Source organism: Sardina pilchardus, chromosome 13 (assembly GCF_963854185.1).
Source record: "Sardina pilchardus chromosome 13, fSarPil1.1, whole genome shotgun sequence".
NCBI lineage: Eukaryota > Metazoa > Chordata > Actinopteri > Clupeiformes > Clupeidae > Sardina > Sardina pilchardus.
In genome coordinates, this window is record NC_085006.1 from 11,784,952 (window position 1) to 11,810,724 (window position 25,773).

Genomic DNA, 25,773 nt, shown 5'->3' on the forward strand with positions numbered 1-25,773 from the left:
GAGACATATCCGTGACTTAATGAGGAGCGTTCCACATCCTGAGACATACAGTACAGATGCAAGAATTAAAGTCATCTGTGTGCAACGGTCATTTTCAATTCTGTACAGTAATTTCCCGCACATAAGCCGCATTGTGTATAAGACGCAGGACAGTGTTTTACTGAAGTTAAAAGAAACAAGACCATATTAACATCATATTAACTCCCCTCCCCCGTATTAACCTCATAGCTGAGGAAATTTAGCAAAATCAATGTATAAGCCGCGGCTAATAGTCGGGAAATTACGGTAAGTGACCTTTAATAGTCCTAGTCTGTGGGCAATATGTGATAAAAATTACTTAAATAACGAACGGTTCAATAATTGCACCTATTCTAAAGAATATGCGAGAAAATGACCTACAAGTTATACAACCCAAAAACAACTGAATTGTTAAAGGACCTACACTGAAGCATTAGAACAGTAAACTCACTTGTATCACTATTAGTTTCAATTGTCTGCAACAGTCCAGGCAAACACCCACATGAGAAACTGCCTGAGGCAGGATCGATGACTAGTCTAGTGGAGAGTTACGTCAAGACACACCCACACGGCAAAGCAATCCTACGTTGTAGATCTACAGGCTGAAGCAGCCATGCGTAGTAGACATAGTTTAGTCTAATCAATCACCCAAACGTTTCCATGCTGATGGACTGTCCTGGGCCTCACCAGCCATTTGTAGGCGCAATTCATTTGGACAGGTCACAAAAATGACAGCACAGACTAACTGAATGCTGTTCCCCAAGGGAGACAACTTAGTTGGCAATGCATAACAGCACCTTCGTGAATTCCCCAGAATATAGACTCAGCCTGCTTCAGTGAAAGTCTTTCCTTGTTCCAGCGAAACAGGTAACTGACTTCCGCCAGGCAGGAACATGGTTTGACAGGTTTGCACAGCACCCCACAGTATCCTGTGTGCTCAGACTTGCTTTATACATCTACACACCCAAATGGCTCCCACCACCCAACTGCCAACACACACTCTCTCACACACACACACACACACAGGAACAGACATTACAAATGAAAAACTGAAAGACCAATAGAGGAAGACCATAGCTCAACAATTATCCCGCAGAGGGAAACCAGATACCTCATTTTGCTTTTCATCAAACTCTGTTTACACCTGCCTGTCCAGATCAGGTGCAGATAGTCTGCATTATCAAAGACTAATGGGCTAGAACCTTCCCATTTGTTCCCTCAACATTCTGTTAAATCACATTTTTCTTAACGGTACAGCCCATTCAAGCCCTCCCTTTTTCACTCTCTCTCTCTCTCTCTCTCTCTCTCTCTCTCTCTCTCTCTCTCTCTCTCTCTCTCATACACCATGAGAACAAGTGCCGAGTTGCGTGTCTTCCCGCACTCACAGTCTCTGCCCACATCCTGTTTCAGAATCAAACCCTCCTCAGCTATAGCAACCTCTGTTGCACAAAGCTGCGTTGAGACACTGCCATTTAAGAAACAGACTTTTCTGTTCTAGTTAATACTGATGCAATGCTGATTCTAGTGAGCAGTGCACAGAAACCAGGTTTTTGGTGACATACAGTAGAGGTCAGACACAGTGACACCTACAGTATGGTCACGTGATGGCTATCTTTATTCTTCATCAAGATAGGTCATGTGTACGTGATATGGGCTGTAACACCATAGCCACTTTCCTACTTACAGGAAAACAGGCTTCGATAAAGTGGTGGTGTGTCATTAGGGTGAAGGGACAATAAATCTGCATCTAAAATAGTACACTACACCACAAACACTACAAATGCATCTATTGTGCTGGAAGAGACATTCGTAACAAGAAAATAAAAGGACATAAAAAATAAAACTATGCACAAACATCCTATGAAATAAAGCATTGTCAATATAAAACACTGGCTGCAATAGATGTTTTGAATAGCCCAGAGTCAGTCTTAGCGGGGCCGGCTGCAGGATACAAATGGCTTTCTTGGTTTTGCATACTGCTCATAGCAGTAACATGCATCTGGACAAAGGGTGTGTGTGTGTGTGTGTGTGTGTGTGTGTGTGTGTGTGTGTGTGTGTGTGTACTGGGTGGTATTTACTTCTGCTGCAGGTCATGCAGACTCTGCTCAGCCCTCTGCAGGCCCTCCAGGTCCTTCATCATCTTCTTCATGTGATCCTTGGAGTAGCGGTTCTGGATGAAGGCAAACCAGCAGCCACCCATGCCTATGACTATGGACACCACCAGCATGAAGTCCTTCAGATGGTTATGTCTGTTCACTGCAGTGGGAGAGAGCGGGAGAGAGGAAGAGAAAATATTGCATAACACTGGAAAGCTATGAAATGTCTACATCAACTCCTCAGTTAACCACCACACAAAGCAACAGAAAACAAAAGCAAAAGTAGGCTTTGTACTTTCATGAAAAGGGATACCACATTTCTCTTGTACACTCTGACTGATGGCTAACTTGACAGTGGCGTCTTGAACTATCTGAGCAGTGCATTAGGCCAATACAGTACCACAGAAAACGTCTTTAGTCTTAGTCACCGTATACACCCTTCAAACGTTTTACTTCAGCGCTAAGGCAAGGCCATTCTATATGCAGTCGTGCAAATGTGGATTTGGGCCAAAAGACCAAGATAAACCTGATTAGCACTGGCTATTTCAGTCTGCCAACTGATGCTAATGAACTGCATGGGGAGAATGCCGGGCCATGGAGGGGTCTGACATTTCCATTGTGGCCCAGGCAGCCGTCTCCACTGTGTCCTCTGGGCAGCTAAGGTGAAGCGTGGGGACGGCCCTCTCAGTCAAGGCCCTATCACGCTACTCCAAACCACTGGCCACTGTCCTCAGGGACAAACTAGTGGATACGCAGACCTGTGACGAATATAATAACTTAAACCGCCATAATAAGCAGCCTATAAGTACACTCAAGAGGACCCACTCTACTGTCAATGAGGTGCCTTTTTGGGCCCTAGTATTGAACATCCTGAACTCTTCCGATTGTCTTTGTTGTGCTTAACTGGGAAATAACAGTGGGAGCCGAGCGGAGTGTTGTTATTGCTGCACGCTGAACTATCAGCATTCCTGATGAATATGGAGCGCAGTGCAGGCTCACGTCGGCACCTCCAGAGCCATGCAAGGCTACCGAACGCGAGAGGAACACTTCTATATAAGGGTCCAAAACAGCTGAAACCAAGTGAGAAATAGAGGGGGGGGGGGGGGGGGGGGGGGAGTGGAGTAAGGGGGGATTGTAGAAGAACAGAGAGAGAGGGTGGGAGGGAGGGTGGGAGGGGGGGGGGGGGAGGGGGGGGGAGTAGGATCAAGTCTAGGACTGACAGATAGTTAGTAAGGCTTTGAGACCATGCCAACACAGACACTGACAACATAGCCACAGTCCCAATCCTACCCAACCCCCACCCCACAATGACACATACGGATATAGACAGCCTGCACATTCATGCAAGCACACGCGCACCCACACGCGCACCCACACACTCAGACAGACACACAGACACACACACACAAACTATGCTGTGTAATCCTCCATACGAGTTATTTGCATGTCACAGAGACTTCTTCTAATTCTCCAGCAGGCAAACAACTTTCCACACTCCCAACCCTACCCCCTCTGATGTAGGCTAATGGGAGCCATTACGCATGCACTCTTTGGCCTTTGTCATCAGTCATAAAAACTGGGCCCCTGCAGCTCTGCCTTCATAACGTAGAGTAAACACTCAAGCACTCTGCCAGACGGTGACTCTGGTGTTTTCTCAGAGGCACATTTGGGCAGCTTTTTAAAAACACAAGGAGCTGAGAAGGCCTTAGAAGAAGCACGGATAATAGCACAATGCTTTCTTGTGGTCCATAGTGTGAAAGGCACCAAAACACCATATTAAGGACTCAAATGTGAATGCTCCCGTCGAATTCCTGCAATTATGTGTCTGCAGTGCTATGGCATAAATGCCATGCTATTTTGACCCTGCTCCATACCAGTTCAACACTACAACAAAAGCAGCAACATGTATCAAATTCAACAAGTGCAAACAATCATAGATACTGTAGAAGATAGACAGGCAGATAGATACTTTATTGATCCCCAAGGGGAAATTCAAGACTTACATTGAATATTCAAGAATCATATTACATCATGTACTTTTCATTGTAGCTAGTCAACATTTGTTCGATGTCTGTCTCTCTCTGTGAAGAGAACGCTAGCATCCCAGCGGTATACTTGATACTAGTATTCCATTGCACGACAATGGAACACCTGCACTAGCATTAACATACTGTATGTCAAAATGGGATTCGGAAACTAGGTCAATCCAGTCACTTCCAAAGCAGACTTCTCACCTGTAATTCACTATAAAAGAACAAAAAAATAACTGAGACTAAGCTCTGCACAGTCTACAGAGATGTGTGTCTACTGTCTGTCAGAGCACTGATAATAACTTTTAGAAGTTATTCAATTGACAAAGACCTATTATGGCAATGGATGTACATTTCATATATTTGCCTCAGTGTTTGGCTATTTATTTATCTGCAACCATAGCCATGATGTCAGTTGTGGCTTGTGTTTCATTATGACTATCATTAGATATATATTACACAGTCATAATGAAACACAATCCACTGACATCATAGCTATGGTTGCAGATACAAGCAGAATGGGGTGATAGTCCCAAGTGGGATTCTGGCATGCCTTCTGGCTCCTCCCCAAGTCTCTGTCACCTCCAGACTGCACCACGGCACAGCTGGGCCTCTTCAGCGCACACACACACACACACACACACACACACACACACACACACACACACGCACAATGACACATGCCAGACACAGGCCGCCATCCGCCATCCTTCGGCCTTCAAAAAGCTTCCGTACACACAAAACACATGCAAGCTCGCACACAAGCTCTCTCCTCCCATGCTATGCTCACAGCCACGATAACAATGCCCTCTGCACATCACCCCGGGATCTTTCCCACAGCCCAGCGGAGCTTACTTAGGAGCCAGTCATTCGCTAATCTTCAGCTCTCCAGATAACGAGGCAAGAAAACCTGTGATCATTTTGCATTGCATCATAAAATCATTATTTATTCAAACCAGACAGAACTACGGCGGTACTGCGGCAGAGGGGTCGGCAGACAGACGCACTGTGCTTCTCATCCAGCAAGCAGTGCAGGAAGTATCGGAGTGAATGTAACAGACGAGGACGCGGTCTGACAGCCCATTCTGAGGATGGACTTAAACACATATTAGCCTTAAAAAGTTTCCTGCCGAGAGGAATCCTGTTTGGCATTGCCCAGCAGTCAGTCGACTCCTGACAGGTCACGCCCTGACACAGTCCGTTACGCCCGATGAGTCGTGAACGTCTCTGACTGACTGAACCTGAATGATCACATTCTGGATCAGCACCTTAGCAAGCACTCCAAAGACACAGAGCGAGAGAGACAAGAGAAGCAGGAGGAGAGAGGGTTAGACAGTAAAGGGAGGGAGAGACAGAGAGAGAGAGAGAGAGAGAGAGAGAGAGAGAGAGAGAGAGAGAGAGGGAACAGAGGGTGGGGGTGAGAGAAGAGTGCGCCAGAGAGATGTGCCCAGACTACTGAGTTGTTTGAGTTCACTTCTGGCATTACTTGCAGTGAGCTTACTGAAGCAATCAAACAGGATTTTCTCACACAAAGACTAAGGCTTTTGTCTGAATTAGGGGTGTAACGGTACACAAAAATCACAATTCGGTAAGTACCTTGGTGTTGAAGTCACGGTTTGGTTAATTTACAGGTACATGGCTGTAAATTCTGCCAGTCTAACATTCACTGAAAACATTGCTGATGCTCAACAAATATAAGCAGGAATAGTGTTTTGAAAACGTGTCAAATCTTGTTGCCGTCAATGACTAAACTAAACATATAACTAACAACTAAACTGACATATGGTCCGCTATTTAATATGTTTGTGTGGGAACTCAAAACATGGACTGCATAAGACTGCGTTTGGTATATTCAGTATCTGTATTGAACTGATTCACGGAACGATTGCCATACAAAATGATATTTCTGTATTAATATTGCAGTAAAGCTTCAAGCAACAGGAAGCACTATGAACTCCCAAAGCACTGACTGCCAGTAGCCGACTTAACTGTTGCTAACTTGATTAAGGTAACAGGAGAAGTGAAGTGCTAATATGTAGCCATACGACTTACTCAGTGGAGGTCCGAAAAGGACTGTGTCCAAGGCCTTGAGCTGGAGCTTCTGCACGTGGTTGCGGTCCAAGATCTTCAGGACTGAGACGGTCAGAGTGGCATTCTTCACAGCTAACCTGAAGAACCACAGACAGAGATGGATTACGGACTGCATGCACATGTACTCTATGTCCTATTTAGAATTATGAGCCTGCACTGGATTTGGGTGTGCAAAAGTAACACGGTTGCTAGGGACATTTCAGAGGTTGAATGGGAAGAATGCACTCCTGCCTTGACATGGCAAGGATAAATGTGGCTGATAAGAAGTCCAAAACAAGGTGTATAATGGTCATTCAATGTGGATGTGTAACATCTGATTCTGCTACTGATACACTTGTGTTTGGTGGTATGGTTGAATTGGAGCCAGGATTTGTCAGTCACCTGGGCATGGAGGTGCCGTTGAAGTTCATCTTGCGAAAGCTCTCCTCATACTGCGGCAGTTCCACATAGGTGATGAGCCACTCCACCACCTCGTCCACTGTCCAGTTGAACACTGGGGAGGAGAAGAAGACACGCCGTTAAGGGTAGTGTGTGACATCATACCACTGCAGTATTTCCTGGGGCCTGACGGCACCCGAGGGAACTTTTCAAAACAGAGAGTTTGCTGGCTGAATCGCTTAAAAGGCCAGAATAAACACTGAAAATGAACTGATGTGGGTTCCGAGCAGCATGACTGGGAAACATCAGATTTACACCCACTTATATGGGGTCCAACAGAATAAATCTCGCATAACTCTTCACACCTCAATCTAATCTCCATGGCTATGACGCTCATTTGTGACATTTAACACCACTAAGTCCTCGTGAACGAGTAGCCAAGGTATTCATACAGTATATTCCGCTGCCTTCAATGAGCAGAAAGACCTGTTCACGTAATTGGCTTATTTGAATTGCTGGCAATCTCTCAGCTCTCATTTATAACCACCCTGCCTTCACACTTCACACAATGACGCACTTAACAAATGTCAAAGACAGGTCAGCAAGGTCGAAAAGCATCCTCCTGAATAAAGTAAAAATTCCCCCTATTAGAAAAGATTAAGATAAGACTACCACATGTATTGAAGTGCTGGTATGAACAACCAGACTGCCAATCTTGTATTTCTATTTTTCTGCAACCACACTATAAATGTCCACCCTCCTAAGGCACAGAAAAAAGGTGAGAAGTTTAAAGTTTTAAATTATAGCAGACAACTGCCATACACTACCTCCCGTGCACAAATACACAAGGACCACACAGTCATCACATACACCCATGAGAACCTATTAACAACGTTGAAGCCGTTAAGTTGCAGTCTACTGCCTAAAAGTGTGTATATCAGCCACTCAAGAAGGCATCCTCCTATCATAACAACGATTTAAAAGGCACACCCTGGCCTTGAGTCAAGAAAAATAGTGTGAAGGATGCAGTCATTTGAGCGGAGCCTGGCACGGTGTCAGGAAGAGGGCCCTTGCGCCTGTTAACGTGCTAGTGCCTGTACGCCAAACCCGGACAGCTCTGGTTTCCTCCGGAGCTACAGAGCCAAGGCTAGAGGAAGAACTGCAATGCAGGGTGAATCAGAGACACCAGAGTGCGAGAAGGGGAGAGAGAGAGAAAGAGAGAGGGTGTGGGAGAGAGAGAAAGGGAGGGAAAGGGAGAGGGACAGTGGAGGAGAAAATAGGACACTGAGAAAATTGGTCAGTTACTGAAAAAAAGTGTCTGTGTGTGTGTGTGTGTGTGTGTGTGTGTGTGTATGTGTGTGTGAAAGAGAGAGAGTGTGTGTGTTTGTCTGTGTAAAGAGAGAGGCAGCATAATCCAGCACTGCGTTCACTGCAACTAAAGAAGGAAGGGGGGGGGGGAGAGACATGCAGCACAGCACATCCCAGTGCAACCAAAGGAGGGGGAAAAGATAGCGCAGTAGGCAACCAAGAGCCGTGGAGGGAGCCAGCCTCAGCCAGGGGGCTTATCGTGAGGTGTGAATTTGTGAATTCATGATGTGAGATAACAGTGGAAAGCGAGCAAGGTCTTATGAGTGAGTGTGTGTGTGTGTGTGTGTGTGTGTGTGTGTGTGTGTGTGTGTGTGTGTGTGTGTGTGTGTGTGAGTGAGTGTGTGTGTACATGTGTGTGTATGTGTGTGTGTGCGCGCATGTCTGGACGCAATCCTATCTGTGCCTGTGTCCCTGTGGTGGTGACAGATTCAATGACGCCACTCATTCACTGTCCACACACAGCAGCCAGTGTGCCCCCCCCCCCCCCCCCCCCTCACGCTCCCTTAACTTCCCATACTACTGTGACCGCTCATGAGGCCTGTTTCCTCTGTCTGTCTCAGTGATTAGTGATAGCAGAGTGGGACACAGTAAATAAAAAAGCAAGGCTTGACATTAAAGGGATCTTCAAAATCCCTAACAGCTGGGACACAGAAAAGAAAAGAAAAACAGAGACAGACAGGCTGACGGACAGCCAAGCAAAGAAGAAAAGAGATTTGAAAACAAAATAAACAAAGAAAAACAAAGTAAACAAACAAAACATCATTGCACACTAAAATATTAAAGGACAAGCTGAAAGAAAGAATAAAAAGAAAAAATGAAGTCACAAGGCCACCGGAGAAGCGCTGTTGTAGAGCTGGCCACCCTGGCTGGAACAAAGTGTCCTGGCCGAGAGAGTGTGCTCTCTGCCACAGAGCCCTTCTTATGCAAACAGATGCAATCAGCCTGCTTGGCCCGAGGGCCAGCTCATTCTCACTTCGTGGCAGGAGACGGGGCAGGCAGGCAGGCAGGCAGGAAGGCAGACACACACACACACACACACACACACACACACAGCTACTGGACTGTACCTTCCGAGCCTTTCCACACATTCCACAGGTCTTCCACACTGATGAACTGGTCGTCTCCATGGAAACTGTTGTGCTTGGCTTTAGGGTCATGGTAGTTCAGGTCCTCTCTCAAGAACTGTGGTGTGAGAGAGAGAGAAAGAAAGAGAGAAAGAAAGAAAGAAAGAGAGAGAGAGAGAGGAGGAAGAGAAATTGAGCTGTCAGTCATATCTATGTACATGGTCGTGCAAGGCTTCACAAATGGGAGAGAGTCATGATGTGTTTTGGCAATCTGCAGAGGCCCATCCATCCGCTTCCCTCTCCGGCAGCTGCAAACTCATTTCCTGTGAGTTCAACTAACACAGTGCTGCAGAGAGGGATCTCTGTTACTGGTTAAGCTGGCACTTATAAAAGGGGAATTACAACTACAAGCAATAAAGATCCCCTTCACACAAACACATATGGTCGCGCACATACACACAGACGTGAATGCTCCGTATGCATGTCACACACACACACACACACACTTTAAAGTCACTCCTGCACTCCGTGAACCGGGTCCCAAGTCCTGGGAGAGAGAACGCTAATGGAGGTAGTTGAGGGAAGTCTGACCTAATAAACCACAACTAACAGAGAGACCCCGGGACTGTAAAAGTCACTGGGCATAACCGCACACCTTCAGTAACGATCGCACAGGCACTCCTTCTGGTCTGGCAGACATGCGAAATGTCTGAAGTGCTCCGGAGACCACCTTTATATGTGTTCGAGGAACAGCACACTAACATCACAGAAGGTTCTATTTTCGACAACGCACTAGGACTCCGGAGGCAGTAAATGCCTTAGCCTAGAGTACACGACCGTGGAGCACACATGACCGTGAGCCAGACTCACAGGCTCCTGAATAGGCCACTGCCGAGGCCGGGGGGGCAAAATAGAAAGACCAAGCAACCAACTTCAATCTACTGGACTGGTGAGTGAGTGGGCAAAGGCCATGTTTGCTTGGTGGCGTTGCGGGGACCGATCGATAACCAGCTTTGCTCCGGAAAGGCCTTGGCAGAGTTCATGGAAAGTTCATATGGCCAAGGATGCTTCTAACGGTTGCTGAATGCTTACAGCATTTTGAGCATGCTTCTACTGTAGGTATTTAGATGTTATTTAACAGCCTAAACATGCGATTGCCAGTTGATACTGTGATACTGATACTGTGGAGCAATATTAAGTTCCTTCTGCATTTTCAAAGGTTCAAAAGTTAATGGCTATCACAAAAGGACATTTTGTGAAGAGGGACAAGATACAAATCTTTTCAGAGTGCTGGATGGTACATGCAAGAGGGAAGGTGTTGCATCGTCTAGGTAACAAGCAAAGTCTTGCTTCAGACGCAACATATTAGGCTCACAAATCTAGCTGGACATGCATGCTGGACTTTTGCACAATGCACTATTGTGTTCTGCAAAAGGTCAAACAAGGAAAGAGGAAGGTCACTCACGTCAGAGGACTCAATATGTGCCCCTACCACTCTACCTTCACAATTGACCATTTCAGTGTACCAGATAAGATAAACGAAAGGTCAAATTCTCAAGTAATTCTAAGCAAAGGAAGGAAGCCAGATTTTCCTTTTTACATCAACGAATTATACAGCAGCAAACCATTGTGAATAACAATACTGTATGTGGCCCAAAGCTTCTTCACACTAAATACAACAACAAGGATTTCCCTCAACTGGGAATTGTCAGATCACCGCAGAGCAGTCAGCGTATTTAATCTCACGGTTGGCAGCAACCAGACCCACAAAAGGCAGGGGAGATTGTTGTAGGCGGTTGTGTGTGTGTGGTTAGCGGTGGGGGGGTGAACAGAGGCAGCATTTCGTCGGTCAGGGCCCAGCTTGGAAGCGTGTGCATGCCTACTTCAACGGGGCCTGGCTGGCTCGCTGCCACTGTTGGCTCCCTTCGCACGTTGAGGAGGCGTGCTTGGAATGGCCGCTTACGCTGCGCCCGGTCGGAGGCTGCTGTAAAAGGAGCCGCTCGGCTCAGCCCAGTACCGGGGAGGGAGGGAGCAGCTGCTGGAGCTCTGGGCGAGCAGAGGAGCCGCTAGCGTTCGGCTATAGGTCGGAGCGCCGGGCTGGAGGAGTGGAAGCATGGCGACGGTGGCGGCTGCTCTATCCATGTGCAGACGGATTACTTTACAGTGGCACTCTGGCCGGCCCTGACCTTTCCCTGGCATTCTGAATGCCAGACCATCCAGTCACACCCAGAAGGGAGGAGGAGGTAGTGGTCTTGGTGTAAAAGGACTCCCTCCTCACGAGAAAGATTAAGGGTGAACCATTATATACACGTATACACACACACACACAAGTCCCTCAAAACTGCCACAGCACAGTATACACACATCTAAATGGGCCCCTTTAATCTCATTTTTGGTTTAAGGCCACGACATCTCCCAAGCAGGCTCAAGCACATTAAAGAGAACTGGTGTAAATGACATCTCATTATCCCTGGCTACCCTTCCACGGTTCAGTCCTAATGGATTTACGGGATTACTGTAGATGAGACACATAAAGCGCAGCCGAGACTTGAAAGGACAGGAGGGTGCAGGTAAATGCATGCAACTGGTGCAGCGCATTATTTCTTCTGCCTCCCACTCACTCAAGGGTCTAAGGGGCTGACAGGAAGACTATGGGTCATTCCACGCCAAATCAACCAGAGCCCACGCACTTGCGTCTCAAAAAAATCTGAAAAAAATACCATGTGTGCCTATGTTACCCAGGAGACACTCTGTAAAATGTTTTTTGTGCTAAGATCAATACTTTTCAAGTAACAGCCAGTTTTACAGGGGGAGGGGGGTGTCAAATTTGTTCTGCCTCTTTTTTTTGTCAAAGTTCACAAGCTCATTGCTCAAGAACTAGAATCTGTAGGAGGCTCAAATTTTGCAGGCTGGTGCATAAATAGGAATAGTATGCAGTAAAATCATTACGAGTAGTCTGGATGATCCTGCATGGTCATAGCAGTCCCTCAAAGTTGATCAACATTTTATTGGAGTTTTTGGCTGTTTTCTGTTTAGGCCTTCAGAAGACACATTTTTACTCAACATAGACTCTTGGGTTTTTTTTCTTATTGAGATAAGTAGAAACACTCTCCGAAAAAGCAATGAAGAGAAAAGAAAATCCATCAGGGACTGAACAGCAGACCTCACAAGTTTGAAAAATAAATTTGGATCTCATATTCAGAGCACCCTAACACCTTGTGGGAATATACAAAGATTTTTTAAATATTTTTGTCTATAATCTGCATTACCTCTTCTTTTTAAAAACACCAATTTGACTTGTCTTATGCAAATCTTTCTTTTTCATATCCCACCCTGAACAAGGGCAAAATGCACCATAGAGATCTATTGAGAGATTTGTTTTGTATAGAGTAACCACTAGGTGCCACTAAAATCACTGAATCACTGAAATTGCCGGGTGGGGACAAAACATATTGATCTCAATGGTGCATTTTGTCCATGTTTAGGGTGGAAAATGAAAAAGAAAGATTCGCATAAGACAAGTCAAATTGGTGTTTTTAAAAAGAAGAGGTAATGCAGATTATAGACAAAAATATAAAAAAAATCTTTGTATATTCCCACAAGGTGTTAGGGTGCTCTGAATATGAGATCCAAAATTATTTTTCAAACTTGTGAGGTCTGCTGTTCAGTCCCTGATGGATTTTCTTTTCTCTTCATTGCTTTTTCGGAGAGTGTTTCTACTTATCTCAATAAGAGAAAAAAAATCAAGAGCCTATGTTGAGTAAAAATATGTCTTATGTAAGCCTAAACAGAGCCCAGCCAAGAACTCCAATAAGATTTTGATCAACTTTGAGGGGCTGCTATGACCATGCAGGATCATCCAGACTACTCGTGGTGATTTTACTGCATACTATTCCTATTTATGCACCAGCCTGCAAAATTTGAGCCTCCTACAGATTCTAGTTCTTGAGCAATGAGCTTGTGAACTTTGACAAAAAAAAGAGGTAGAACAAATTTGACACCCCCCTCCCCCTGTAAAACTGGCTGTTACTTGAAAAGTATTGATCTTAGCACAAAAACATTTTACAGAGTGTCTCCTGGGTAACATAGGCACACATGGTATTTTTTTCAGATTTTTTTGAGACGCAAGTGCGTGGGCTCTGGTTGATTTGGCGTGGAATGACCCCTATATGGTTTCAACTTAGTGGTTTTGAGGTGGGTTACTGCCTCTTGAGCGCGCCAAGGCTGTGTGGCTGTGTGGCTGCGCGACTGACTAAGGGTCCGGGTGACTGACAGGAAGACGATCTCTGTGGCTTCGAGGTGGTGGGTTACTGTGGTGGGTGACTGCTCTCGAGTGCGCCCAAGGCCGTGCGGCCGCGCCAGTGCACTCACCCCGTCCGTCTCCAGCACGTCCACGTTTCCGTTGGCATCGTCATCCATCTGCTTGTGGATGCTGCAGATAGCCTCGTAGCTGAGGATGGCATTGACATCCTGGCACAGAGGCTTATCAATGCGACAGAGCTCTGGAAGAGAAAGAGAGAGAGAGAGAGAGAGACAGAGAGAGAGAGAGAGGGAGGGAGGGGGGAGAGTGTGAGAGAGAGAGAGAGAGAGAGAGAGAGAGAGAAATAAAACCATGAATACCAAAGGTGGAGTACTATATTTGAATCTATTTATTTGCAATGCAGTTGCAGAGTGATCCCTTTGTCAACCTTTCCACGGTACTGTTTTGCAATCGTCTAGGTTCCCAAATCTTTGGCAACAATACTCAAACTAAACAATCAGTTGATTAAATAAATCAATTGTAAGTCTGTGAAATGTCCATGTTCGAGGAGCATCCCTATTTGGTTATCAAAGCCACACTGCAAGCATCCCTATTTGGCTATCAAAACCACACTGTCCAACCCTACTATACTATTTACATAGAAACACATTCCTGCTGTCACCAGAAAAAAATGTATGAATGGAGAAATTGCTAATAGGTTTGCCAGTTAAAATCCAAACAATCCAAACCAGCAGTTAAAAAAAAAGAGAAACGTGTGAACATTACAACCGTTCAGTGATAGCAGTAGAATTGTGGATGGCCCTTAGAACACATAGCCTAGTCAAGGTTACACTAGCCACAAAGTTAAGGCCCATGGCCACTGGCTGAGTGAGAAACACACCTACTTCTGAGCTTAGAACATGGCTCTATTTGTTGAGCATTATCAATGAAATCCACATATTTGTACTGTCTTCCATTTGGTATTTGGGCCAACTTTTACAGCATTATGGGTTGAAAATTGAAATATTTGTTCCCCTATTGCAATTGTTGCATCTACAGTACTTAACACAACTACTGTAAGCTAATATTACCATATAAAGCTGGAGCTTTTAATGATATTTTAATAATATATGTAATATATGTTTAAATAATGTTTAGTTACTCCATTTTAATGCAGTATATTATGTCAAAGTCTCCAATAATGTAATGCAGCAGCCAGTGGGCAGTGGTCTTTAAAAGAAAATACATCTTGGTCTTAGCTAAGTCAATGGGAAAGATATCAGCAGACCACCTCAAAATGGAGCATTTATCAACAGTCACCACAGAATAAACAAAAACTAGACTAGCTGACTAGCTGCTAAGTGTTTGATACTCATAGTATAAAAATTCCACTACTTTCAAAAGCTCCAATGCTGGTCCCTAGAGATTTCTTAAGAACCTAATATGACAAGAGGACATTTACGGCTCAAACTACAAACCATACAGCCAGTTAAATATACCAGCAGCATCAACTAAAACCAGCCTGTTACTATTTTTAGCCCCCAAAAGGCCATACAGCTGTCGAGTTACCAGAGAAAGAGAGAGCAAGAGAAAGAGAGAGTTGGGGGGGGGGGGGGGCACATAGGATGAAAAAGGAGATGTTGGTTTTCTAATAATGGTTGACCGCCTGTTGAGCACCATTACAGGAGTTGATTAAATCTGTGATTAAGGGACATAAGAATCTAATCAAAGTTGTATGGGATAGATGTGAATTAAAATGGCGCAACAGTAAACTAAATTTGCTGCCCCTGCTCGATGTCCTGCCTGCCATGTTGGCTGAAATGTGTCCATTCTAAGCTTTCTTTGGCCTTTTTGCCTTAAATCAGATAGAATCGTGAGAAGTGGCCAGAAGAGAGGGGATAGTGAGATATGGGGTGGGATTGGGAGATGAACGCAGGAGGGACTTAATGGGGATCCCATGGGGACTTGGTCCCGAATCTGTGGCTACTTGTGCCACAGCTCCAACATGTAAGCGGTCTATTAAGCAAATCTGTTTCACACAAATCCAATTTAGGGACATTATTGGCTATTCAGTAGCATGAACTTCTTATTTTAGAAGGTGGATAATAATTAACAAATAATTGTTGTATGTATGCCAGACCCAGAGTGATCTTGCATGTGCCACTGTACTGTAGGCAACACTACACACAGCTTGAATGAGTTGACAATCATATTCAAAATGAAGAGACCACTAGGAATTTGAAAATGTCTGTCAAGTGTCAACTAATTCGAATGTCACTCAGCAACCATAGGAAGACATCAGACATCAAAATGTACAGTGGTCTCTTAATTTTTTCCCAGAGCTGTAGTATGTCATGTCTATGCTACTTTACAGCAATATACCCAGGGCTGTACAGGTTGCACATCCTACAAAAAAAGTTTTCTGCTATTGTCTGTATGGGCATCGGAAAATTTGTTGCATACACAGATGCATTTCTTATACACACTTTTTGCCCTGCCAGGACCAAAGAAACAATATAACAATATATCAATATAAGAAGAAACAAACAATATAACAATATAACAAACTGATCAAGTCAACTTCGTTCTAAACTGAATCGCTTGATGCCTTTGCATGCTATAAAGACATGACTATTGCATAGAAGGGCAACCTGGCTGGGATAACAGCCTTCGAGGTGATCCTGTATATTATACAGTATATCCTACATAAATTGTTTTGCTTAGCCTATTACAGGTGAAAAATCAAGTACTGTAAGTAGTGAGCATAAAGTGAAACAAATGTATATTTTTAGATACACAAATTGCATCCCTGTTAATCAGTATTATATGCAAATAAGGAAAGAAATCTTGTTAAGGTTGCTACAGATTTTGCATTCTGTGCTACAAAACCATCAACTCCTGTGGTACAAGTGCTATGTGCAAAAAAAAATCAAAAACAGCAGTGTGTTGTATATTTAAGCAGGTCAAATATCATTAAGCAGACCTATGAGTTATGTCGTCTTACCAAGGAAACGATTATGTGAGCTCAGAGAAAGTAATAAAGTAGTACCTGCAGTCATTAACCTGCTTATAAGGGCAGTCCAGACTAATCAAATAAATCAAATAAGCCCAAGGTCCAGGGAATGACACTGAATCAATTTATCTAGGAAAGAGCCAACTGACTCTCTTTTTAGTTACTGAGCAGTTCATCTAAATTTCATAGGATAGATAAGGAAAATGCTTTCAACAAAGGTTACAAAAAGAAACCGATAAAGCTGTTTATAACACTGAAGTGGAGCAAACACGTCCTTTCGCAGGTAGATAACCTCATATAGCTTCACTGCAACGAACAAAACAATCTGTCAAGTCATGACAGCTTACAGCATTAGGGATGCCATCCCGATTTGAATGAATCTCTTAATGGAACACTTAGATATGATCTGCTTAAAACTAATCCTACAGCATGCTGTCTATGGGTCATCCTGATCTCAAATACACGTCATGTATTCATGGTGGACACAATTCCTCCCTCCTACTGTACATTCTTTACATTCAAAGCTCATTCACCAAATGACAAGACCTGGCCAACCGGATGTTTCTGACTGACCGGCAGCTCTCTAACAAACACACACGTCATCACCGCCTCCTTGTTTTATTCGTCCTCTTTGGTTAGCAAAATTGCTCAAGCTTCAGACTTCAATACAAAATGTGAAGGGAAAAAAAACACAAGCTGAGACAAACCTCAGCCTTAAGCAAAGGAGTGTGGTGGTGTGTGTACATAGGTAGGGCAAGATAGCTTGTGGCTTTTCTTCAGAATTTCTGCCTTATTTCCTTATTTGCTTTAAGTCCATCAACAGCACTCCACCCATCACATGATCAGTAAATACTGAGATAACTAGAAATGACTAGATGCAATAAAACAAAATATGCATCCAACATCCATAGGAAACATTCCCAGGGTCACTGGGAGAAATAATTATTTACTAGCTGTCAGGATAGTTGTGCTGTAGGCTACCCTTTATATAAGACACATTCCAACGTTACAGATTCTAGGTCTTGTACTGCCTCATGAATGAGAAAAACATATGTTCACAAGTTAGGTTACAATCTGGTAAAGTGGAGACTTGGAGAAGGCAGGAAAGAGTCTTTGCAGGTGTTGTATACAGCTACTCACCCTGCTTCACCGATGTTTTAAATAACAATCACAGTAAACAAGATTGGCACATAGAATTGCCACATTGATCAAGGTAGGGAAGCTGAAGGAGGCCAATGACACAAACTCTTGAAAGTCATCATCTAGGCATAATTAATTATGTAGGCTATAATAAAATGAACACCAATTTCCTTTCAGCCAAAAAATATTTTAATCTCATTGTGTTACAGACAACTACTTTCTCTTCATCAAGCAGACCTTGTATGACTCTTCTCTTTTCCAGCAATGAGAGCTGTTTTGCTCATGGTAAAAAACATTGATACTCCATGTTTTACAATAACTTTGAAAACATTCATAACGTGCCGCAGGTTACAATACTTTGGCAGCAATATTCACATACAAAAATGAAAGATGCAACAAACAGAATATATGAAAATTAACCTGATGAGGTTATCAATTAAGTATGTCAACTAATGATCCATTAACTATGGGGTCACAAAGTAGCCTGTCATGCAAAAACACAACCTTTTCATAATTCCAGTTTTATCTCTCTGAATAACAAGGACATGAAATGTAAAGATGTCCCGTTACGGTGACCTCGTACAGAGGGAACAGACACACCACAGCGAACATCACAAATGGTAATTATTAACTATGGTGAGAAAGAACACTGCTTTGTCCACATTTTTTTTTTTTTGTCGTGGTATCCCAATAACAGTTGCATACCACGTTGTGGCATAAATAGAGCATAACCAAACCATGAGTCAGCAAGTAAAAGTAGTCAAGGTAAGAAGCCAGATCTCTGAACTGAAGCTCCATTCATACTGCGACCAGCAACAAACAAGAGACTATGTCATTTAGATGTAATTCAGCAGTTGAAATAACCACTGATGGTGATGCGAAACGTTTTGTGACAAAGTTAAAATAGTTTAAACTTTAGAGGCAACAAGTCACAAGCAACAACAAATTGGCATAAATGAATAGGGCCAGGCAATATGCATCTCCCTACTTATCTCAGGCTCCTACCAAGTGTTTGAGGGTGCAAGCACAGAGCAGGAGATACAAGAGGTAATAATGTACGGTATCTAATTAATATCAGCCAATCTAGATCAACAGTTGAAATCCTGTGTAAACACAGCCAGCTCACATAAATCAGTATTACAGTGTACAAATAGGAATGGACAAGCCAAGTAACCATACCCAAGGTAACCATACCCAAAGTAACCATACAGTAGAGATGTCCCCCTTATTTGACCATGCCCTGATCTCACAGCACACATCATAAGAAATACAGAAGGATAATTACTGTCAACCTACTGTCAATTACTGTTGTCAATCTCAACAACCAGTTTCTCCAGTAGCAGCCTAACCAGTATCAAAAACTCAGTAAAATATGTTATCTGCATAGATTGTCTATGTGGCTTACTATACAAAGATGCTAGTCAGTTTGAACCCGAGCACGTCAGCAAATCTTACGAGATGAAAATTGTCCGTCTTTTTTATACATACACAGCCTTTCAAAGTCACATAGAATGTAGGCTGTTTGAAATCAGACAGTTGAGATGCTGCAAGTTAAATTGTTCTTCATAGTACATCTACTGTAGTAATCTTCTTTCCCTCCAAAGTCTATAGCTTACAGCACAGAAGATAGATAGATAGATAGATAGATAGATAGATACTTTATTGATCCCCAAGGGGAAATTCAAGAAATACAAACGTCAAACTTCATTCACACCAACATGATGATGCATGATATTTGTGAACATACCTGGTCAACTAAACCTAGGGTTTTCAATGTTGGCGACGCGTTTTATTAAACTACAACAATTGGCTACTTCCCAAATCTTGTAAAGTAAAGTAATGAAAGACCACTTACCTGACACACTACTGTCAGTTTGCTGCTGTTCAGCATCAACAGAACCTTGCTTCTCCATTAAACTCTCGCCCAACAGACATAGACAGAAAATCCACAAGGTTGCCGATTTGCTGAAATCCATAGTGGGGATATTTCTGGATTTAAATGGAAAAAGAGTGGATTAAGGATTTATGATAAAAGGATGAGGAGAGAATTAAAAGGATTCCACCTTTAAGATTTACACTGAGCTCTGAAGTACAGTATGCATATGATATTATATAGTGATTGTATTATTGTGTTATCTACTATGCCTTCAATAATGTAGAACAAGGCTAAACACAATGCTGTATTAGTTCCTCATCTAGGCTACTTATTGACAGCTCATCTTCTAGTCATGCATGGCCTTGTTCCTCCAGTCTGTCATTAGTACACCTGCTTGCTATTGCACTCATTGTCAGGCTCACCACCTACAACATTCAAACAGTGCTGAGCTGTAAAACAATCCCTTGCAAATTAAAAGATAAACCACCCTGATAGTCACAATTGTCTCATGAATCAAAAGGGAGCCACGGTCCTGGTGTGAATATTTTGTTGCTGCATCAGAGGAATGAATGCAAAAATGTCAACAAAGTGAGAAAACAGTGCAGGTAGCGCAACATTGCTTCATATATCCCTACTGAATTCCAAAACAGTCCAACGAAGTCATGACGCATCACTTGCAACTCAATGGACAGATGTATCAATTTCACCCAGACTACAGGGAGGGCTAAGCAAGGGAATGTAGATTCGCAGTCTACTGATAAACAACATGCAATGGAAAGGTGAACCGACCAGCTAATAATCTGAGCGGCTAGCCCATGCATTACATAACAGGTGGAGACACTGTTGTTGGCTGATCAATGTTACCTACCGCAAGTGAATTACATTTACTTTGCTCATATGTGTCAGTGAGGCCTAACCAACTTGCCCTATTTATTCTTCTACTTTTATCAGTTACAAGGTATCAAGGAGAGACACCTTTTAATATTGCAGAACGGGCATGAAACCAAATTCTGTGACAAACCTAACCATACTATGCGTAACGTTAAACTTATATCATGGCTAAAGTCAACTAGTTGCGTTGCAGTCGACGCCGACAAAATTTGGTGAGGGAATTTGACTAGAAACGAGAAACGTTACCGTAAAAGGACCAGACGAGGGTTACCTGTACTTACCCGTGAAAAGCCTTTAATTCTAGCAGCTACAGCTTTTACACAGCTGGAGAGGACCTACCAGTTAGCAATATATAGCGAGCCAAGTTTGCCAATCTCTCTCTAACGTTAGCTAATATATCTGGTAACGTGTGAATTTTAGCTAACGTAAGCTACCTTAGCTATAGCTAACGTTATAGTAGTCGAATTCCATATCGTTACCGAGATAGCCAAGTTAATTGGCCGCTTCAACATTCACTGGAGATACCTTATTGCAGCAACTAACTTAATATTGGACTCAAACGCACAATTACATGAGGTCAGTCAACTAGTCCCATTGCACTGATGTCACCTGTTTGCCACATAGTCCGTTTGTCATATAGCAAACGCTAACGTGAACCTACGATAGCGCTTTGGGACAGATGGTACTCGATACCTAGCTAGAAGTGCTCTAACATCAGTTAGCCAAGCTTGTCGAAATTGTTTACTACATGTACCTTTCGGGCGCCGCACTGAACGGTCAACACCGACAGTATCACCTATCAAGCGTCTTTCAAGAGCTCAATATTACCACGTATTGTGGTTCGCTGTTGAGATAGAACAAGCGCGTCAGGAATGCCATCTATCTATTAACATGACGTTAGCAAACGTAACGTACGTTTAACGATGGAGTGGTTTAACGCTACTCCCATCAGGAATGCAAAATTGCACCACCAAAAGATGTAATCGCAAACAAAGATATTCAGAAAAGGTCCCGTTTAACTAAATGCCCTGTGAGATAACTTACACTGCTACCTACTTGGGTCTTGCCAAATCCCTTGATGAGAACGTTGCGAGAGGCCGCTTGTTGGCTGGTCCAGCTGACAGCTAGCAGCGGTGAGCTATAAGGGTCCCTAGCTGGGCTCGTCCTTTCGCTGCATTGTGAAATCTCACAGAAGTCCTCTTGAACGGAATGTGAAGAAACGGGTTCCCCAAAGAAATAAAAGTTGATCCTTTGAATGAGTCAACACAATTCCAGCACACGCTTTCAAAGATTTATCAGGTCAACGAAGCTGCAGCCTCCACTCCTGTCGCGATGCAGCAGCTCCTGCGCTTCATCTCTCAACGTCCTGGCTGAAAACTGCAGAATGCGCTTTGGTCAAGTTTGCTATCTTCACCACCTCCTAGTGTAGTGGAGGAGAAAGAACATAAGCAATGTAATTGTCACATTTGAATGTAAGTATGACGCCACCCTGCGGTATAGGCTATGCCTATAATTATGGGTGCTAGATTCAGAATAATGATTTCCCCCCACCTTCCATCTACGACATCCTGATATCCTGAAATCTTCAGGGCTATTTAGGCACCTACGTGTGCAATTTATGATGAGGCTTTATTTCCTCCCAGCTCTTCCCAACTTAAAACATGCATGTGAACTGTTGAATTTGCTAAGTAAAGTAGCTGATTTAAACCCTGCAAATAATTCTGGATGCATTATAATGCATTAGTGTAGGCTACATCAAGCCTATGTCGACTAAACCCAGAGGATTTAGGCCTATAGGCTACGTCAAGCCAACAGTCGGTTGTGATATTCTAGGCCTGCAAAACCAGCAACCTACATGGCTATAAGGCTATCAATTAAATGCAATAGCCTATAGGTAGGCTAGGGTAAGATTTTGTCTGAAGGTTTATCTGAAAAGTGGATATAGCGTAGCCTATGTTTGATAGACTAATTAGGCTAATCTTAACAGTCATTTAAATAAACTGAATTTAAAAGTAGCCTAGGTTAATAATCTAGTCTCAGTAGACTCATTCAGTCTGTTTAGGGATTAATCCGTAAAGGCCTTATAGGCCTGTTTATCATTGATCTCAATATCATTTTATATAGCCTATCAGTGGGATTGACAATGTTGAAATAGTCCAGCCCAACAGTTAACCCGCTTAGTCAATACATTTGAGCGTGGGCTAATATAGGCAACTGTTTGTGTTTTACTTCCTCTTAGTGAACTGCACTAACTTCCTTCAAAGCGTCCTCTCCTACTTTTGAACTTGGACGACGCTAGACTGGTCAAGGGCTTTTGCTGGATAAAGAGTATGTTTGGTGAGCTTTTCTTATTTATTGTGTTAAACAGAGGTTGCGTTTGTAGTGATACTTAAAGTTGCACAGGGAAGAGCAGCCAAGGCAATGGGTTGAGTGACAGGTCCGCTACTTCTGTGTCAAGGCGACTGTCACCACCCTGATAACTCAACCATGATCGCAGTGCGTAGATAGGCTGTTCAACGCATCGTTTGAGTCATGCATTCCAAAAGAATTAGTTTATATGGGAACCTGTAATTGATAAGGTGTTACTTAATGTGGATTATATAGGTGCTTGTGATTGTAATTAACTAGATATTTGCTGGTTTTGTTCTTTTTACGCGCGCATCTTCTTTTCCGCTCGACCATTGCCGGGAACCTGCTCGGTCATAGATTCCGGGACAGTTTTATCTGTTAGCCTATGTCAACTACAAGTAGGATTCATGATTTTGCTGTGCTGCACATAGCCTAGCTTGGGCTACTGTGTGTGTTTGTGTGTGTGTGTGTGTGTGTGTGTGTGTGTGTGTGTGTGTGTGTGTGTGTGTGTGTGTGTGTGTGTGGTAAAACTACTAGGCCTACAGTTTAGTGGGATATCCGATCATCTTTATAAAGATTTAAAATGTTTAAACATTTCGTAGGTCTCCTTTTGTCTATATCTCAGTGCTACGCTCCCTCTCAGAAAACGGGAAGTAGCCTATAGGCAAAGTCTGTGCAATAGGTTCCGCGTGACTCATGGGGACATCATTAAGAGATACCAGTAAATCCTTAAAAGGTTACATTAATAGTCAATATTCTAATGATATACAACCAGGGTAGGCTACGTTACACAGATGTTAGCTGCACTGGGTTCAGGTTTGCACAAGGTCAAGACTCAACCTCTCTAATCAGTTGCTGCCTGTAAAACAGAGGGCTTTGCATGGTTTCTTTGCATCATGACAATCCAGTGTTTTATTTGTTTTATGCATGAGTGGGAATTATATATATATTAAAAAGTCATTTGAACATTAGACATATTATAGTCCTATATGTTTTCAGTTATTAATATACCTTCCCATGATGTAATCACACATTTATTTGGTCATTTAAACGCTCGTAATGAATGCTCAAATATCTTTCATGGGTCAAAAATGTTGAATCAATACACAAGTATTTACACAAGACTCGAGATACCGGTTAACACCAGTTCTGAGAGAGTAGTCTTAGTGAAAATAGCTAGGTCTTGCCACAGCAGTATAAATAAACTTGGGCTAGACGACGACTGTACAGTCGAAGGAAGGGTGTGAATAGTGTGAGATGACTGCTGTGTATAGAATGTGAGAATTATTACAACCACCACATGTTGCACTGTGTTTCTGTAGAAGTTTCAGAATATTTTAGTGAACGTTTAAGCTTATTCTGAATTTTACCATCAGTTGAACACTACAAAACCCTTGAACAGGATGGATTTCAACTGGCATCTCACTCTTAAAGTGTATTTAACAGCATCTCTAATCCAGATAACATTTTGGAAACAGACTATTCAGTATGTACACATGAACATCCACAGAACCCTTTTGAAACATTGTATGTGACATGGCTTCTGTCCTCTGCTGCAGGTGCATAAAGCAGTGAAGGTGCCAACATGCAGAGTATAAAGTGTGTGGTGGTCGGAGACGGAGCTGTTGGAAAAACCTGTCTCCTCATTTCCTACACAACCAACGCCTTCCCCAGCGAGTACATCCCCACCGTGTTTGACAACTACAGCTCCCAGGTGACCATGGACAGTAGGACTATTAGTCTGAACTTGTGGGACACTGCTGGCCAGGAGGAGTATGACCGCCTCCGCACCCTTTCCTACCCACAGACGAATGTCTTTGTCATCTGTTTCTCAATTGCCAGCCCGCCTTCTTACGAGAATGTCAAGCACAAGTGGCACCCCGAGGTGACGCACCACTGCCCCAACACGCCCATCCTGCTGGTGGGCACCAAGAAGGATCTGCGGAATGACCCAGAGATCCAGAAGAAGCTGAAGGATCAGAACCAGACTACTGTCACCCAACAGCAGGGCCAGGCCCTGGCCCGACAAATCCAGGCCATCAAGTACCTGGAGTGCTCGGCTCTCAACCAAGATGGCATAAAGGAGGTGTTTGCAGAGGCCGTGCGTGCTTTCCTCAATCCACAGCCAACTACTACCAAGAAACCATGTGTGCTGTTGTAGATGAAGCCAAGAGCAAGCCTGTCACTGTAAAAAAAACCTTGTTTGATATTACTTAATATACAGCTATACTTAACAAATTGTGTCTCTCAGAATTCAAATTGGTGCAATTTTGCAAAACAAAATATAGGCCTATAAAAGAACTGGATTATTAATCATACTAAGCAGTTTCAGTATGGAGTTTATTATATTGTATGTGTTTTATTGGTGTATTAATTTAATGATCCACTCAGCTGTGAAACCTATCTAACTTACTGAGATATTTGTGCTTTTTTATGCGTAGTGGTGGTGAGTGATTTTGACAAAGGAAATGTCAGTCCAATAACTTCTTCCTGGAAATGTCTGGAAATGTTTCTTTTTAAACCGTTTATGTCTGAAAGATTGCTATGTCAGTTCTCTTTTTTTCTTTAGAGTGTTGAATTACTGTTCTTTCATAGTTGACACCACTTGTACGTCATTACTCTTAACCTGGGTTGTTGTTATCTGTGTCTGAATGCATACCTTCTCTATCCAACCTCCATCCAGACTGACGAAACTGATGATTTTGATGGTTCTACTGTAGCCTATGTTAAATGCCAAATCTGGACTAATAAGAGTTATAGTGATAAGAATATTATGTGTAGTTGTATCTTGGCAGTTTATATTCGACAGTACAGTTAAAACTTTTATTGAAATAGTTGATCATTTAAAAGTGTGGTTTTATGCTCTTTGGGAAGTGTTGCTGCATCTCTATAGTATCCCTGTTTTGAATTTTGAGGTGTGCATAAGGTTCCATACAAAAGAGGAAACAAAGAAGTGTCACTTCTGATAAGCTGTGCTCATTTTCCTATCAGAGTCATTAGTCAGCATGAGAGAAAGAAACAGAGGGAGAGAGACAGTGTGTGTGTGTGTGTGTGTGAGAGAGAGAGAGACGGAGAAAGAGGGAGAGAGGGAGCACGCGTGCACAAAAAAAGGGAACCTGTCATTTACTTCCTTCTACAAAAATCCACAGCTATTTTAACTGGGGATTTCATTTCTCTCTCTTTCTCTCTCACACCCACACATGTAAACTCAGTGTTTTA

The 25,773-nt window shown here is 43.1% G+C and overlaps 2 protein-coding genes across 8 annotated transcripts in view; one reads left to right on the forward strand and one right to left on the reverse strand.

Moving 5' to 3' along the window:
• Positions 1-21,583, reverse strand: part of stim1a (stromal interaction molecule 1a) — a 36,173-nt gene extending 14,590 nt beyond the window's left edge. For 2 of the 6 annotated variants that reach the window (XM_062552454.1, XM_062552455.1), the window contains exons 1-7: positions 21,250-21,582; positions 19,294-19,427; positions 13,417-13,547; positions 9,049-9,163; positions 6,617-6,728; positions 6,197-6,312; positions 2,097-2,274 (exon numbers count right to left, since the gene is read on the reverse strand). In XM_062552454.1, coding sequence (XP_062408438.1) covers positions 2,097-2,274; positions 6,197-6,312; positions 6,617-6,728; positions 9,049-9,163; positions 13,417-13,547; positions 19,294-19,414 — 773 coding nt within the window. In that variant the 5' untranslated portion in view covers positions 19,415-19,427; positions 21,250-21,582. Of the gene's footprint in view, positions 1-2,096; positions 2,275-6,196; positions 6,313-6,616; positions 6,729-9,048; positions 9,164-13,416; positions 13,548-19,293; positions 19,428-20,486; positions 20,748-21,249 lie in introns of those variants that run through there. The other 4 variants (XM_062552456.1, XM_062552452.1, XM_062552451.1 and 1 more) reach the window with 4 other exon arrangements.
• An 815-nt stretch (positions 21,584-22,398) lies between these two features.
• Positions 22,399-25,230, forward strand: LOC134099552 (rho-related GTP-binding protein RhoG-like). 2 transcript variants are annotated; one of them, XM_062552457.1, is made up of 2 exons: positions 22,399-22,542; positions 24,114-25,230. In XM_062552457.1, the coding sequence occupies exon 2, from the start codon at positions 24,140-24,142 to the stop codon at positions 24,713-24,715; it is 576 nt and encodes a 191-aa protein (XP_062408441.1). In that variant the 5' UTR covers positions 22,399-22,542; positions 24,114-24,139; the 3' UTR covers positions 24,716-25,230. The 2 variants fall into 2 exon arrangements, with proteins under 2 accessions (XP_062408441.1, XP_062408442.1); XM_062552458.1 differs by having other exon boundaries at positions 22,399-22,533.
• Positions 25,231-25,773: the final 543 nt, after the last annotated feature.

Bases quoted from the DNA above. Each gene is read 5' to 3' on its own strand.
- LOC134099552 (XM_062552457.1), top strand. From the start codon at position 24,140: ATGCAGAGTATAAAGTGTGTGGTGGTCGGAGACGGAGCTGTTGGAAAA.